Source organism: Mixophyes fleayi, chromosome 6, assembly GCF_038048845.1.
Source record: "Mixophyes fleayi isolate aMixFle1 chromosome 6, aMixFle1.hap1, whole genome shotgun sequence".
Lineage (NCBI taxonomy): Eukaryota > Metazoa > Chordata > Amphibia > Anura > Limnodynastidae > Mixophyes > Mixophyes fleayi.
The window spans coordinates 32,246,202-32,260,290 of NC_134407.1; the positions used below are offsets into that span (position 1 = coordinate 32,246,202).

At 40.4% G+C, this 14,089-nt stretch overlaps 1 protein-coding gene across 1 annotated transcript; it reads right to left on the reverse strand.

Annotated features, from left to right (window-relative positions):
• Positions 1 to 593: 593 nt before the first annotated feature.
• LOC142161001 (glutathione S-transferase omega-1-like) lies at positions 594 to 7,717 on the reverse strand. The gene is made up of 6 exons (XM_075216189.1): positions 7,613 to 7,717; positions 6,092 to 6,200; positions 4,090 to 4,312; positions 2,648 to 2,749; positions 1,114 to 1,220; positions 594 to 885 (listed from the first exon to the last, which is right to left on the reverse strand). Exons 1-6 carry the CDS (start codon positions 7,641 to 7,643, stop codon positions 729 to 731), a joined length of 729 nt encoding a protein of 242 aa, XP_075072290.1. The 5' UTR covers positions 7,644 to 7,717; the 3' UTR covers positions 594 to 728.
• Between the last annotated feature and the right edge of the window lie 6,372 nt (positions 7,718 to 14,089).

Here is a 14,089-nt window from a genome sequence, read left to right on the forward strand (position 1 = left end):
TATCCAATAACGATTGTCAAAATGTGTTTCCAAAGCACAGTGTGATTTAATAGCCAAAAGTAGCAGAACAACAAGTCAAAATAAAAATAACTACAGTTACTTATCGCAGGCGTCCTGGATCCAGTGTACAGTCATTCAGGTCTGAAGGCTGTGGTCAAGTAGACTGGCCACTAGGTCCAGAGCCCCTGCGTTGAGTACAGATTGAAGAGGAGCGCGATGAGAATGGGGGAGGCCAAAAAGGAGGTGGTTACAGTAGTCGAAGCGGGAGATGATCAGAGAGTGAGTGAGAATGACACCCAGGTTTAATTTTAATATATTTGTCTCTCAGAAGTTAGCGGATCTTAAAAGAAAGAAGGTATGAGTCAAAGGCCACTAAGTTGAACATCTATTTATTTTAACAGCAAATCCTATAATCTGATTTAAGAACAGTCAGTACTGAAACCCTCCACATCACTTATTTGTGATTAAGTTCCTGAATCCAAAGTGATGTCACACAAGAGTGGTGCTTACACTCAAAGAAAACAATGAGGTATATGGACCAGAATTTGAGAACCTAAAAACCCACATGCATAACAACCAGAAAATAAGAGCGGTTTCAAGATTTGAAATTATTTATTACATCACAAGTTTCAGAATTTAAGTGCTTTGGGTGAAATCAAATACAGAACACTTTAGGAACCATAGTCCCTAAAATAAAGGCACAAAGTATACAGGTCACAGTGGTGATCTTAATCAAGGCCGTAATCAACAGCTTCTAAGCTGTCCTGAGAGTAGAGTTTGAAAAAGCTTAATAGATCTTCTGGATCAGTATAGGTCTCCTTCACAGCTGGGTCCTGTAACATAAGATTGTACCAGGCACTGATGCGTGGGGTCTTCTCCAAATATCTACAAAAGGGGAAAAATTAAATAGTAAGTAATGTTCTCCATAAAAAGGGGTTGACATCACCACTTGCTCCAGTTTTGCTACATGGAAATAGCCAATCATTAAAAACGTCTATACAAACACTATACCTCCTATTCATTAAGCAGTGAAATGACAAAATACAATTATAAATCAGGCATTGTGATTATATAATATATATATATAAAATACTGTATATAGTTTCCTCTTACTCTAGAACATCAGAAATGTTGAACCTCTCAAACCAGGGCCAGATCATGTAATCAACCATAGACACAGATTTTCCACTGAAGTACGGGGTCCCCTTTTTAGCCAACAGCTGAAAAGAAATCAGATACAACAGTTAGACTTTGATATTTTAGAATAACTTATTTTAAAACGGTTGTGATAAGTTAAACATAACCAGGATTACATAAAGGTTTAAACCAAAAACATTCAAGATAGGAATAAAGCAGTAGATATATTAACAATAAGTAGATTATAGCAGATAAAAAAATATTATTATTACTATATTGGTATTAAGGTAAGAGTTTCTCTAATGTAAAGGGGCATAGTGGACTTTTATAGTTAGTGTGGCCTGACCTAATGTGTTATTAATGATGAGTAGAATAGCACTTAATTGGTCAATTGTGTATCTGGTGCACTCTGTAAATAAAAGTGATCATTATGCATTGTTATGTCTCAATTACATTTATGTTACATACATAGAATCCTTATATCCAACTATATATTAGCAAAACAAGTTTATGCTAAAGTGACAGCTGAAATACAAGTTAGCAGTGTTTGCCATCGGAGATGTGGAGCACACATTTTGTTTGTGTAAGTTGCAGCAGCTATGTAGAATCTAGTTTCAAAGAAAGCCTTACATTCTCATGGGTGCAGTTCCCGTTTAAACATTAAGGAGCCAAATCAATTCTCTGCAATGTGCTGCGGATTGCCTCCAGAATGATCATGGGGGACAGAATAGAGGTGCACACAGGGCCGGATTAACGGAATGGAGGCCCCTGGGCTAAGGGGGCCCCCATTCCCCCGTGAGGCCCCCCCCCCGTTAGCAGACTGGCCCTCCTGTTAGCCGACCGCCCCCCCTCCAAGCGCTTACCTTCTCCTGTCACTGCAGTCCTCCTTACGCGGCGCGCTGTAAGCTGCTTACTGAGGAGATCTTGTGACACTCTCGCAAGATCTCCTCAGTAAGGAGTTTACTGAGCGCCGGAGAAGGAGGACTGCAGTGACAGAGCTCAGCATTGAGCGGGCCGGGGGCGCCCCCGCCCCAATCAATAATTCTGCTGAGCTCTGTCAAGGGCCCCCTGGATGCCCGAGGCCCCTGGGCTGTAGCCCAGTTAGACCTCGGGTTAATCCGGCCCTGGGTGCACAGGAAGATCTGTGATGCTCAGTACCATAATACCCAGAAAGATGCCCCCCCAAACAAAAAACATTGAACTGAATTTCACCGTTCGTATAATATATTAATGACTGTGTGCAATCATAATACAACTATAATAAACAGCATGTAGCAGTTTGTCCAGCATTAAATTACATTCATTATTCATACACTTGAAGGCCTACATTTCTGGACTGAAGTAATATTAATGCTAATGTAGCACTGTCATTGCACTAGGAGCCAGTGATATCACGGAGGCATTTGTGGCTGTATTGTCACAATTAATCCTACAGGCCACGAAGTTGCTGCCTCCATAGTGTATAAACAATGGGTCAATTTTAAAGTTGGTAAAAGAAAATTCTCATTACCTCTTCAAATTTTGTGAGTTTCTCCAAAAATTGTGCCTTAAATTCAGTTGCATCTTCATTTTTCTTTTTTGCAAACATGATCTTGTACAACACAGACGTAATCTGTACAAAAACCAATATAGTACTTTAGTAGGTTGCAGAAAAGCTGCCTGTTGGCTATGGGTATCATTAATTTTTATTGCAGGCTAAGGCTATATAAACAGACAGGGCATGATAAGGGGAAAATAACAGACAAATTGCTGGGTAATATTAATGAGCCATTAAATCAAAAATACAATTTAATTTACAACTATACAAAACTGCATTACATATAATATAACATTGTGTGTTGTGGGAAAAGCAAAGAGACAATCGAAGATTCATATTTTGGAACTTAATGGTTAGATATAGCATCTCAAAACACTATTCAAAATACCGTAACAAACCCAGAAAGTCTCAGATTTAAGACCATCGAGCAGGTTAATTTAGACTTCTCAATGTAGCCCAAAGAGAAACATTTTGGTTTTGCCCTTTGGATAATTTTGCAGCAAAGGGTTAAACGAAGGCCGTGAAATTACCCCATTTCTGTGATTCACTCTGTAATTGTCTCCTCCTCAATATTCTTATATAGATTGGAGAATATGTTCGAGCACCAAGTTACTCTCCTCCGCAAGTTTACTTGTTAACGGATAGGGTTTTTGAAGCTTACGATTGGCCGAGATGCATACAACCACGTTACTGTTTATTTGCTTTTCATTGGCGAGATGACACCCCCCAATCCCGTTGATAGCCAGAGAGGAATCACTATTTAGTCCACAGAAATATTGGTAGTTGTTATTTTGGAAAGGGACAAAAGTTGATTATATATTTCCGATATATGTAAAATGTTAGTGAAATAATTATGATTCCACAAGCATGGAATGTGTACAAGAACTCTTAAAATTCCTGATCTTTCTGGATAACAGATATCATAGCCATAAAATAAACATATGGATCCAAAGCAAGGCTCAGTGCATTGTCCAAATGTTGGCCTTTAATGTAACTCTAGTGCCCGATTCATTAGTGATCTTATCTTGTACAAAAGTTAAGATGCTTATTTTTAAGAAGAAACGGAGATAAGTTAAGATGGATTTTCATCTTTAGTAAAATCCACTGCGTAAGTGAAGAATTTCTTATCTCCCTTTTCTGAGCATGCACAGAGTGGATTTGCTTAAGACGAGCAAAAACCGGCAGATAAGATCACGAATGAATCAGGCCCCTAGTGTGTGAATTACATAGTCTCGTTAAAATAGGAATCAAGGGGAAAAACCCCAAAAAAAACCCACAGGCAGATCCGTCCCCAGTGCACCTGTGTGAAAGATAAAGTGTATCAGTAGCTTGCAATCTGAGGTGGGAACCATCGCACTGCCCTGTCACACTCCCCCGTCTTCCCACCCCAACAAAAAGCTCCCAGTTTCTCCTACCGTGGAGAAATGCTCCAATATCATCTTCTGTTGTGCCTTTATATAAGGGTCAGCTGGAGTGAGCTTAATCCCAGGAAAGGCTTCATCCAGGTAGTCACAAACAATTGGAGATTCATAAATGATTTTATCATCTGAAGTTTCAATAGAAGGTACCAGACCCAGAGGGCTTTTCTCAAAAAACCAGTCCGGCTTGTTCTTTAAATTAATGTTTACAACTTCATGCCTAAACAAAGAAAATAATTATTTCTTTACCAAAGTTATATTATATTTAATAGACATGTACAATTCAGGGAAGGGCTTTTTCTTGTAAATAATATGCAATAGATCCACTCAGGAACATGCAAATCAAAATCCAAACATTTTTTTTTTTTTTTTACAGTAATTAAAGTACTGCATGCTAACAATGTATGTTTAAATGTCAATGCTCATTTCATAAAAACAATGCAATCGCATATGTAGCCCAAGTGCGGCACCACTTTAAAATCCTCAGGAGTTATGTATGCTATCTGCTTTTATCCCCACAATAAAAAGGAATTTTTCCTTTAAAATACAGGTGTACCCGTGTTACATGACTAATTAGGAAAGTGATCTATGATGTAATATATAGTAGTCAAAGAAGGAAAACACACCTGGATATGAAGAACACATCTAACAAGCTCAGAATGATTGTCCAGATATGGATGGAGAATATATGTAACAGCACAGAATAGATAAGACGATGTGGGCTGTTTTATATGCATTGGCTGTTATGTGTCAGGGCCTCTATAGAAAGCCACATTCTAGGTTAGCCAAAAACTGTACGACGCTCAATAATACATGGCGGGGAGCAGGTCTGGCCAACCTGTGACTCTTCAGGTGTTGTGAAACTACAAATCCCAGCATGCTTTGCCAGCTGATAGCCAGTTGATAGCTGGCAGGGCATGCAGGGACTTGTAGTTTAGCAACACTCGGAGAGCCTCAATTTGGCCAGCCCTCTATCTCTATCTATATCTATATCTATATATTATATATATACATACACACATACACACACACACACACACACACACACACGAGCACTTCATAATATGTGTCTGGAGCATAACACTGCTCTGTTACTTCTATTAAGACTAGTGGACTAAACCTTCAGATTTTTGAAAAGCAGCACCGCTATAGTACCCCTCTAAATCTCTATGGAAGCACCGCTATGGGTGGCTTACAGTGCGCAACAAAAAGAGAAGCTGGATCTCAGACACAGGTAACAGGAGTTAGGTGGAGCAGGATGGGGCCCCTTACTATACGTGGGACACAGGGTGGTTAAGGATTTATACATTAGAGGTAAAGGACCTGTGAGAGTTTAAGTAGAAATATAAGGATTCATACAGTCAGTGCTCCCATCTAATACTTACTGTAACTCCATCCTAAGCATTAAGTCATCACAGAACAACCCATGATATATTACTACAGACTACTAATAAACACAAAAGATTGTTCAAACACACAGAGATAGAACTGTATTTTCTAAAGCTTTATACTTTATCAAGTAAAAAAAACTTGGACATAGTGACTTTAAAGGGAATCTCAACCTAACTCCCAAATTCCTAGAAATGTGGGGATTTGTCCCATGACCCCACTCCCCATGTCAACCTCATTTATGCATGTAGTCCCCCACCCCCAGATCAACGGCCAAGTCCTCAAGACACTTGAGGCCAAATGCACCAGAGACAGCAAGGAAAAATGTAAACAGTAGTGATGTCACTGTATCTGCCACCTTACTGGTTGGCTGCAACACCCCTCCTATGAGGAGTCACCTGCACTGAAACTCCTCCTCCAACTGTATTTTTAGAGTTTCTTGCTTGTTACTATCCTAAAAACAAACCAAAAAAAAACAAAGACTGCTTTATAGAAATAGACAAAAGGAAATCATGTATTTTGTTTGAGGTAACTAATAACAGGTATTAAAAGCACTGAATGAGGACAGACTAACATTTCCATCAACAGGTAATATATTTTATGGGCTTACTTGATTCCCTTGGCAAGAAGGACGAGCCTTGCTCTCTGGGCATAGGGGCAGAATCTCATGCTGTAAAGTCGGATGATGCCCTCAGGTACTGGTCCCGGGGCATCACTGCCTGAAATAAATATCTTTCATTCAGTATGTATATTTTAGAAACATGGCAGAATGAAAACCAAACTTAAAAATAATGTATTAGTAATTTAGTGTATAATCCATATAAAGCCAACATTATAATCATTATTAAATATATTCCTTTAAGAGACAAAATTATTTGGCATTTCTATTAAGGTTCATTCATATGGATGAAGAGTTGCATGTAAGATTTATGCTGCAGTACAGTGTGAACATGCAGGAGTTGATGCCATACAATTAATATTCCTTGTGATGGCTGCATTTCTTAGGTGACTTACAAGCAGAGTCTCATGTAAGCAGGCACATAGCTGTCTGCGGGCGATTATGAATTGCATCGGATCCCCAAGTATCTACAGCAGTATAGGCCACATGACGGACAGCTCACCCCCTGCCACCAGATTAATTGCTAGAAACTGCTGGGAAGCCATAGCAAAATATTGGTGCCTGCAAGTCTATCCTAATAAACCTGTATTTATATCTAGCAAGTTGCCTCCCTAGCAGATATCAGGATAAAAAGCTTGACAGCATTAATAACTTTAATTGCCACCATTTTAAAAATCAGAAGAGATTAAGCTGTGGGGAAAAACACTTTTCTTTGCTAAAAACTTTTGAATTGGGCTCATGTTTTATTTGTAATTAGATTTTTACAAAGCAAAGTGTAGAACTATCAATAGTAGCAAAATTATACTCTATTATGGAGTTTCAGGCCAGTTCTACAAATAAATACAATTAAAAAAAAATAAAAATAAAACACACCACACACAAACTGATACATAATAGAGTGCATGCTGTATTGCAATTAGTTCATTGCAATACGCCATGTGCATTTCATATAGGCATTCCAGTTATATAAACCAAAATGTATACACAACATGAAAATAAAACGTAACAGTTATTCAAATAGAAACAAACACACTTTATGTTTCTATAATGGCAAAACATGAGATTATAGCAGGAAGTGTCCATCTGTCTGTGTATGTGACGTGTCCGGCCTGTTATACCGAGAATCTGCCTCAATTACAGCCAGTAAGACCTGCACCTCGGAGGGCTCATTACATAACAAGAGACCACCATATAATATGTAATAATATTATTACAGCATTAGTAATGTAACCAGAACCCCAGCTTCCTGCTCCTCATAAGGACGGTTCATACGTCAGCTGCATCTCCTGTCTGAGTCCCGGGATTTGTCTCCCACATAAACCATCTCCTATTTATATCCTGTAACACAGCAGCATCCAGGTTATCTACGTGAACCCATTGACTGAAGCTAAATCTCCTTCAAATGTCCCTATCAGTAAACAGTGAATGTTATCTGCACCGAGGTCAGTGTGTCAGGAGGCTGGACTGCTCTCTCCACATACACCAGCTCAGTGCTACAACCATAACACTTACCCTTCCCCAAACTTCTCTGTGAGCCGCTCATATCTGCAGACTGTCACTGCTGCCAACTAGGAGACCTGCATTACAGGAGAAGCACAGAGATTAATGACATAGGTTATGTACAGCAGTGCTCTGTATATAATCATATACCCAGCCTGACATACCAGAGGGGAAGCTGTGTGTTTAGTGGACTCTGCCCTACAGCATATATACATATGTTATAGACCCACCCCTTCCTACTGATGAGCAACCAGGAACACAACAAATGACAGGGAAATATTTGTACCTCTTTGTGATCAGTAATGAATTGCATAACAATGCCAAGCTTTTAAGACATTTAAAAACACACTATTTAAAATACATTGTCTACATTTGTACCGTTGAAGAATTAAATTAATAATATTGCATAGATCATAACCATAAGGTGGATTAAGGTACAGAAATCATGTTTTGTAAACACCACCAAATATACAGATCACATTTTGGGCCTGATTCATTAAGGAGCGTATCAGCCGATTCCAGGGCAAATAATACTCCAATTACTCTGTGCATGTCCAGATACAGACCATACGCCACAAAACACAGCAGCGTCCCATTCACCTTCAAGTGCAAAGGACCCTTGTGTCAGGCTATGATTTCTAGGAGGGAGCAGGATGGGGAAGGGGCAGATGCGCATAGTCAATGTACAGTAAAGGCTGCTCCCCGCTCTCCCTGCATCCATGGTAGTTTCACCACTGTGTACAGCATTGGTTCCCAACTCCAGTCCTTAGGGACCCCTAACAGTGCATGTTTTCCAAATCTCTTTGCTGGAGCACAGGTGTAATCATTACTGACTGACACACTTTGAAAGATCCACAGGTGGTCCTAATTATATCACTGGTCACCAGGAAAACCTGCACTGTTAGAGGTCCCTGAGGACTGGAGTTGGGAAACACTTGTGTGCAAGGTGTAAATATGCCTGAGGCATTTTTAAATACATTGTTTCTTCTGTTACCATACCCATTTGTGTTTTACTTGTGTTTCGTTATTGCAGTGTATTTTTAGAACCTTATTTGTCCAACTTTTTGTGTTTGTATACAGCACCCCTGCGGACGCTTTTTTGACAGCGCCACGGCTGCTGTATAGGACAGTGCTGCCTAAACGGAGCTGCTGCGCATGTGTGGGCGCATGCGCAGCAGCTCTCTCACTTAAAAATCCCCCCCCCTTAAAAATCCTCCGTGCGCCCCTGAAACATGTTTGCCTTTGGTATTAGATTTAAAACTGCTAGTAAAAAGCCAGAGGGTATGGGGCCTCAAAAGAGCGAAGAGTGAAGTTTTTAGGTAACATACAGTGCAATACATTTTAAGAGACTTTTTTTTCATCTAGTCTATTGATTGGTAAAGTTATACTTTCAACAGGGCATAAGCTGGTGGGGCAGATAGTTAACAGTATAATAGTTTTTTTGTCTTTACCAGGGATTTTTGGTTGATCTGTAAGATATCGAAGCGGTGCAGACCTAGACTTTCTTTTAGCGGGGGCGATTTTGCATCGCCTCGCCAATCTTCACTTTGATTGGTTGTCCCCCGGTTGGCCATGCCCACTTTCTTCCCAATGATCGGACCTCTCAGAAGCAATTTTAAAGTATGAAGACTGCTGCTGAAAGGGGGAGGGGGGCGAGTGCCCCGATCGCCCCCCTCTATCCGCCAGTGCCTAAAATAGTCCACTGCGGGTTCCTGTTATATTATAGCCGTATCGGACTAATGTCTCTCAGAAGTTTGGGATGACCCGACACTGTCAGAAACAATGGAACAGATCCACTTCATCAGATTCACATTTGGCCTCTCCTGGACAGGCCGATTAGAAACAGGTATGCCTGATGCAAAATTTTCTAAATCATATCATGATTGCTGCTAGCTGGTAACATTTTTAGGGACAACGGGACGTTTCCTAATACTAGCCATGTCTACATCAAGGGCAATTTCTGGTTTAATCCTCAAATATACAGTATATTCAAGGTGGAATAAGGGCCATTGGAAATGAAAGAAACCAAGAGATTTATGAGGTCCATTGTGGAAAATCAGTGTGTTACATTGTGTGGCATGGATATAAGTAAATATGATACCAAGGTATATTTGTCTGTTGCTTCTGTGAATGAAAGAAGCTCGTAGAACAAACTGAGTAAATCTATAGATGTGCCCCTCATTTTATAGTATGCCACATAGATATGCCCCCAATTCATAGTATGCCACATAGATGTGCCCTCAATTCATAGTATGCCACATAGATATGCCCCCAATTCATAGTATGCCACATAGATGTGCCCTCAATTCATAGTATGCCACATAGATGTGCCCCCATTTCATAGTATGCCACATAGTTGTACCTCCAATTCATAGTATGCCACATAGATGTACCTCCAATTCATAGTATGCCACATAGATGTGCCTCCAAATCGTAGTATGCCACATAGATTTGCCCTCAATTCATGGTATGCCACATATATGTGCCCCCAATTCATAGTATGCCACATAGATGTGCCCCCAATTCATAGTATGTCACATAGTTGTACCTCCAATTCATAGTATGCCACATAGATGTGCCTCTAAATCATAGTATGCCACATAGATGTACCTCCAATTCATAGTATGCCACATAGATGTGCCCTCAATTCATAGTATGCCACATAGATGTGCCCCCAATTCATAGTATGCCACATAGATGTGCCTCTAAATCGTAGTATGCCACATAGATGTGCCCTCAATTCATAGTATGTCACATAGTTGTGCCCCCAATTCATAGTATGCCACATAAATGTACCTCCAATTCATAGTATGCCACATAGTTGTACCTCCAATTCATAGTATGCCACACAGATGTGCCCCCAATTCATAGTATGCCACATAGTTGTACCTCCAATTCATAGTATGCCACATAGTTGTACCTCCAATTCATAGTATGCCACATAGATGTGCCCTCAATTCATAGTATGCCACATAGTTGTACCTCCAATTCATAGTATTCCACATAGATGTGTCCCCAATTCATAGTATGCCACATAGATGTGCCCTCAATTCATAGTATGCCACATAGTTGTGCCCTCAATTCATAGTATGCCACATAGTTGTACCTCCAATTCATAGTATTTCACATAGATGTGCCCCCAATTCATAGTATGCCACATAGATGTGCCCTCAATTCATAGTATGCCACATAGTTGTACCTCCAATTCATAGTATTCCACATAGATGTGCCCCCAATTCATAGTATGCCACATAGATGTGCCCTCAATTCATAGTATGCCACATATTTGTGTCCTCAATTCATAGTATGCCACATAGATGTGCCCCCAATTCATAGTATGCCACATAGTTGTACCTCCAATTCATAGTATTCCACATAGATGTGCCCTCAAGTCATAGTATGCCACATAGATGTGCCCTCAATTCATAGTATGCCACATAGTTGTGCCCTCAATTCATAGTATGCCACATAGTTGTACCTCCAATTCATAGTATGCCACATAGATGTGCCCTCAATTCATAGTGTGCCACATAGTTGTACCTCCAATTCATAGTATGCCACATAGATGTGCCCCCAATTCATAGTATGCCACATAGTTGTACCTCCAATTCATAGTATGCCACATAGATGTGCCCCCAATTCATAGTATGCCACATAGATGTGCCCCCAATTCATAGTATGCCACATAGATGTGCCCTCAATTCATTGTATGCCACATAGTTGTGCCCCTAATTCACAGTATGCCACATAGATGTGCCCCCAATTCATAGTATGCCACATAGATGTGCCCCCAATTTATAGCGTTCCCCATATTTACCTTTGGAGTCAACACCCCTCCTCTGTTCTATAACAATCTGCTTCACTAAAGCAGCCGATGATGGCCGAAACAGAGAAACTCTGGCACGCCCATCATAGGCTGCTTTAGTGAGGTAGCTGCGGAGCTCTGGCGAGCTCCAGCGTGCCAGACAGAAGTGGTCTGTGTGCCACATCTGATATGCGTGCCGGGGGTTGCCGACCCCTGGTCTATTTGCTGTGGAGAGGGGGCGGTACTAAGCTCAGACATCTTGTGAGAAAATTCCTTGTTATTGGCTTGTGATGACATGAACTCGCAGCACCGCCTTGGATGTAATTTCCGATCATCAGTTTGTTCTATATTTTCATTAACAAAATTAAGTCAAGTGGTTTGAAGGTGTTGACAAAACATTTCTAGCTACAATTAACTGTATCTGATAAAGAAACCGGTTATAGTCACCTGACAACAATGCACTAATGGAGAGATATAACGCCACCTTATGGTTGGATGAAGTTATTACACCAAGACTTCAATATATTATTATCCTTTATTTATAATGCGCCACAAGATTTCCGCAGCGCCGTACATAATACGGACAGTTAACCATACATGGTACAGAACAGTGAACAAATAAAACCAAGACTCCAAGGGCTTCAAGCATAGCAAATACAGCGAAGTTGGAGGAGAAGAAAAAGTGTAGAGACAGGAGGGAAGAGTGTCCTGCTCAAAAGAGCGAGGGAGGGAAGTCAGTGGAGGGTAACAGACACAAGAGGAGTGCAAACAGGGAAGAGGGAGGTGAGGAGAACAAGCATGGAGATAGGTGGATGGCTGGTAGGCTTTGAGCAACAGATGCATTTTAAGTGCCTGTTTAAGATGCACAAATTAGGGGACAGTCAGAAAGAGTAAGGGAGGTCATTCCAGTGGAGGGGGTCAGCCTCTTCTGGTGTGGGATGAGGTGATCAGAGTGGAGGAGAGGCAATGGTCATTGACCGATCAAAGGGAATGGGCAGTAGTGTGAATGGAGAGGAGGTTAGAGATATAAGGGACAGTGGAGTGGGAGAGGGCCTTTGTAGGTGAGGGTAAGGATTCTATAGGGGAAAGCGAGCCAGTGTAAGGCAAGGCAGAGTGGAGAGGCAGAAGAGGAGTGGCGTGAAAGGAAGATAAATCTCTCAGCTGCGTTGAGTATAGAACGAAGAGGGACGGAGTGGGAGCGGGGAGGCCGATGAGGAGATGGTTACAGTAATCAAGTCGGGAAATGATGAGTGCATGGATAATGGTGTTTGTGGCATTTATTTTTAAGCAGCACATAGGTATTTCTACTATAAATATTATTGATCATTCAAGCACTAATCCTCTTACTCTGAAACGATAATGTTCTCATAGATATACCTTCAACAGTCTTGGTCGACCAGATTACTTCTGAAAGATGAAGACAAACTAATCTACTCCAACAACCTGTTCCCAATTGACATTGTATGATTGTTTTTTATTTAGATTTTCTCATCATATTTACAATAGTGGCATCTCCTCTCTCTGTCAAACAGCTATTAAAAGGTGAAAAATCCACCCCTACTCCTAATTCTTTACACCAAGACAAACAACAGCCGGAGAATGTTAAATCTGTACTGCCTGAACCTTTTGGGGACACTCCTAGTTACCAATCCAGTGATTCAGATCACTCTAACCCCCCACTATTTATTTATCTGTGAGTATCCTGGCTTCCCCATTGTTAGTCCTTCCCGTATCCACTCCCAAATATAAGCCAATTCTTAGTGTGCATCCTGCTTCTTTGGAGTCTTGTTATGGTTAGGACCTCACCTCATTCTGAGTAGGGTTCGGTGGGACTCTGTCTTAGAGAAAAAGAACATAGTGGTGACCATGGATAAGAACCCAACAGAGCACTACATACAAAGAGTTTTCATAACATCTGTCACATTAGTTGTACATTTGTTTTATTTGGCTAAATTAGTGCTACTACTAAACATTCTTATTTTTTAAAATAAGTAAAACTCCAGTATAATGTATACATCCATCCAATTACATAGCGAAATTGTGCAGCATTTATCTTAACAAATTCCTATTATAAATCCTCCTAGACTATTCCGCCTACATGCTACCCTATGTCTCATGTCTGCACCTCCTTTGTCTACCTCAAATGTACTTTTAGGAAGTGGGTTGGTATATAGTGCTATGTTATATTGCCACTTCTACTGTTTTGATTGTAAATCTATCAAATTTCATTCACTTACATCCCCATTAAACTTTCCATACCAACACTTCCAAATTTCCACTTTGACTCCTGTTTTTATGTTTAACATTAATTTGTAATTTGTTTAATTTGCTCTTGTATATTTGCTATGTAGAATTGTACTTTTATGATTCATACTTGTAATCTGTACTTGTATAATTTGTTATTATGTGTAATTTGTATTTGTGTGATTTGTATGCTGACTGACGCTGCAGAATTTGTAGAAGCTGATGTCTGATTTTTGGTTAATCCCCTTGTCATTGTTCCTTGAAAGAGTATAATTCCTGTGTGTTTTATTTATGCAATAAGTTACCATTGTACTTACTGACTGATTGCCTAATCTGAGCCCCTAGAGTATTGGGTACCCTCAACACTGCAAGCAGGGTAAGCAAGGGGAGGGGTGCACCGTGACTGAGAGGCGCTCCTCTTTGCCTGCCTTCCCCGCTTA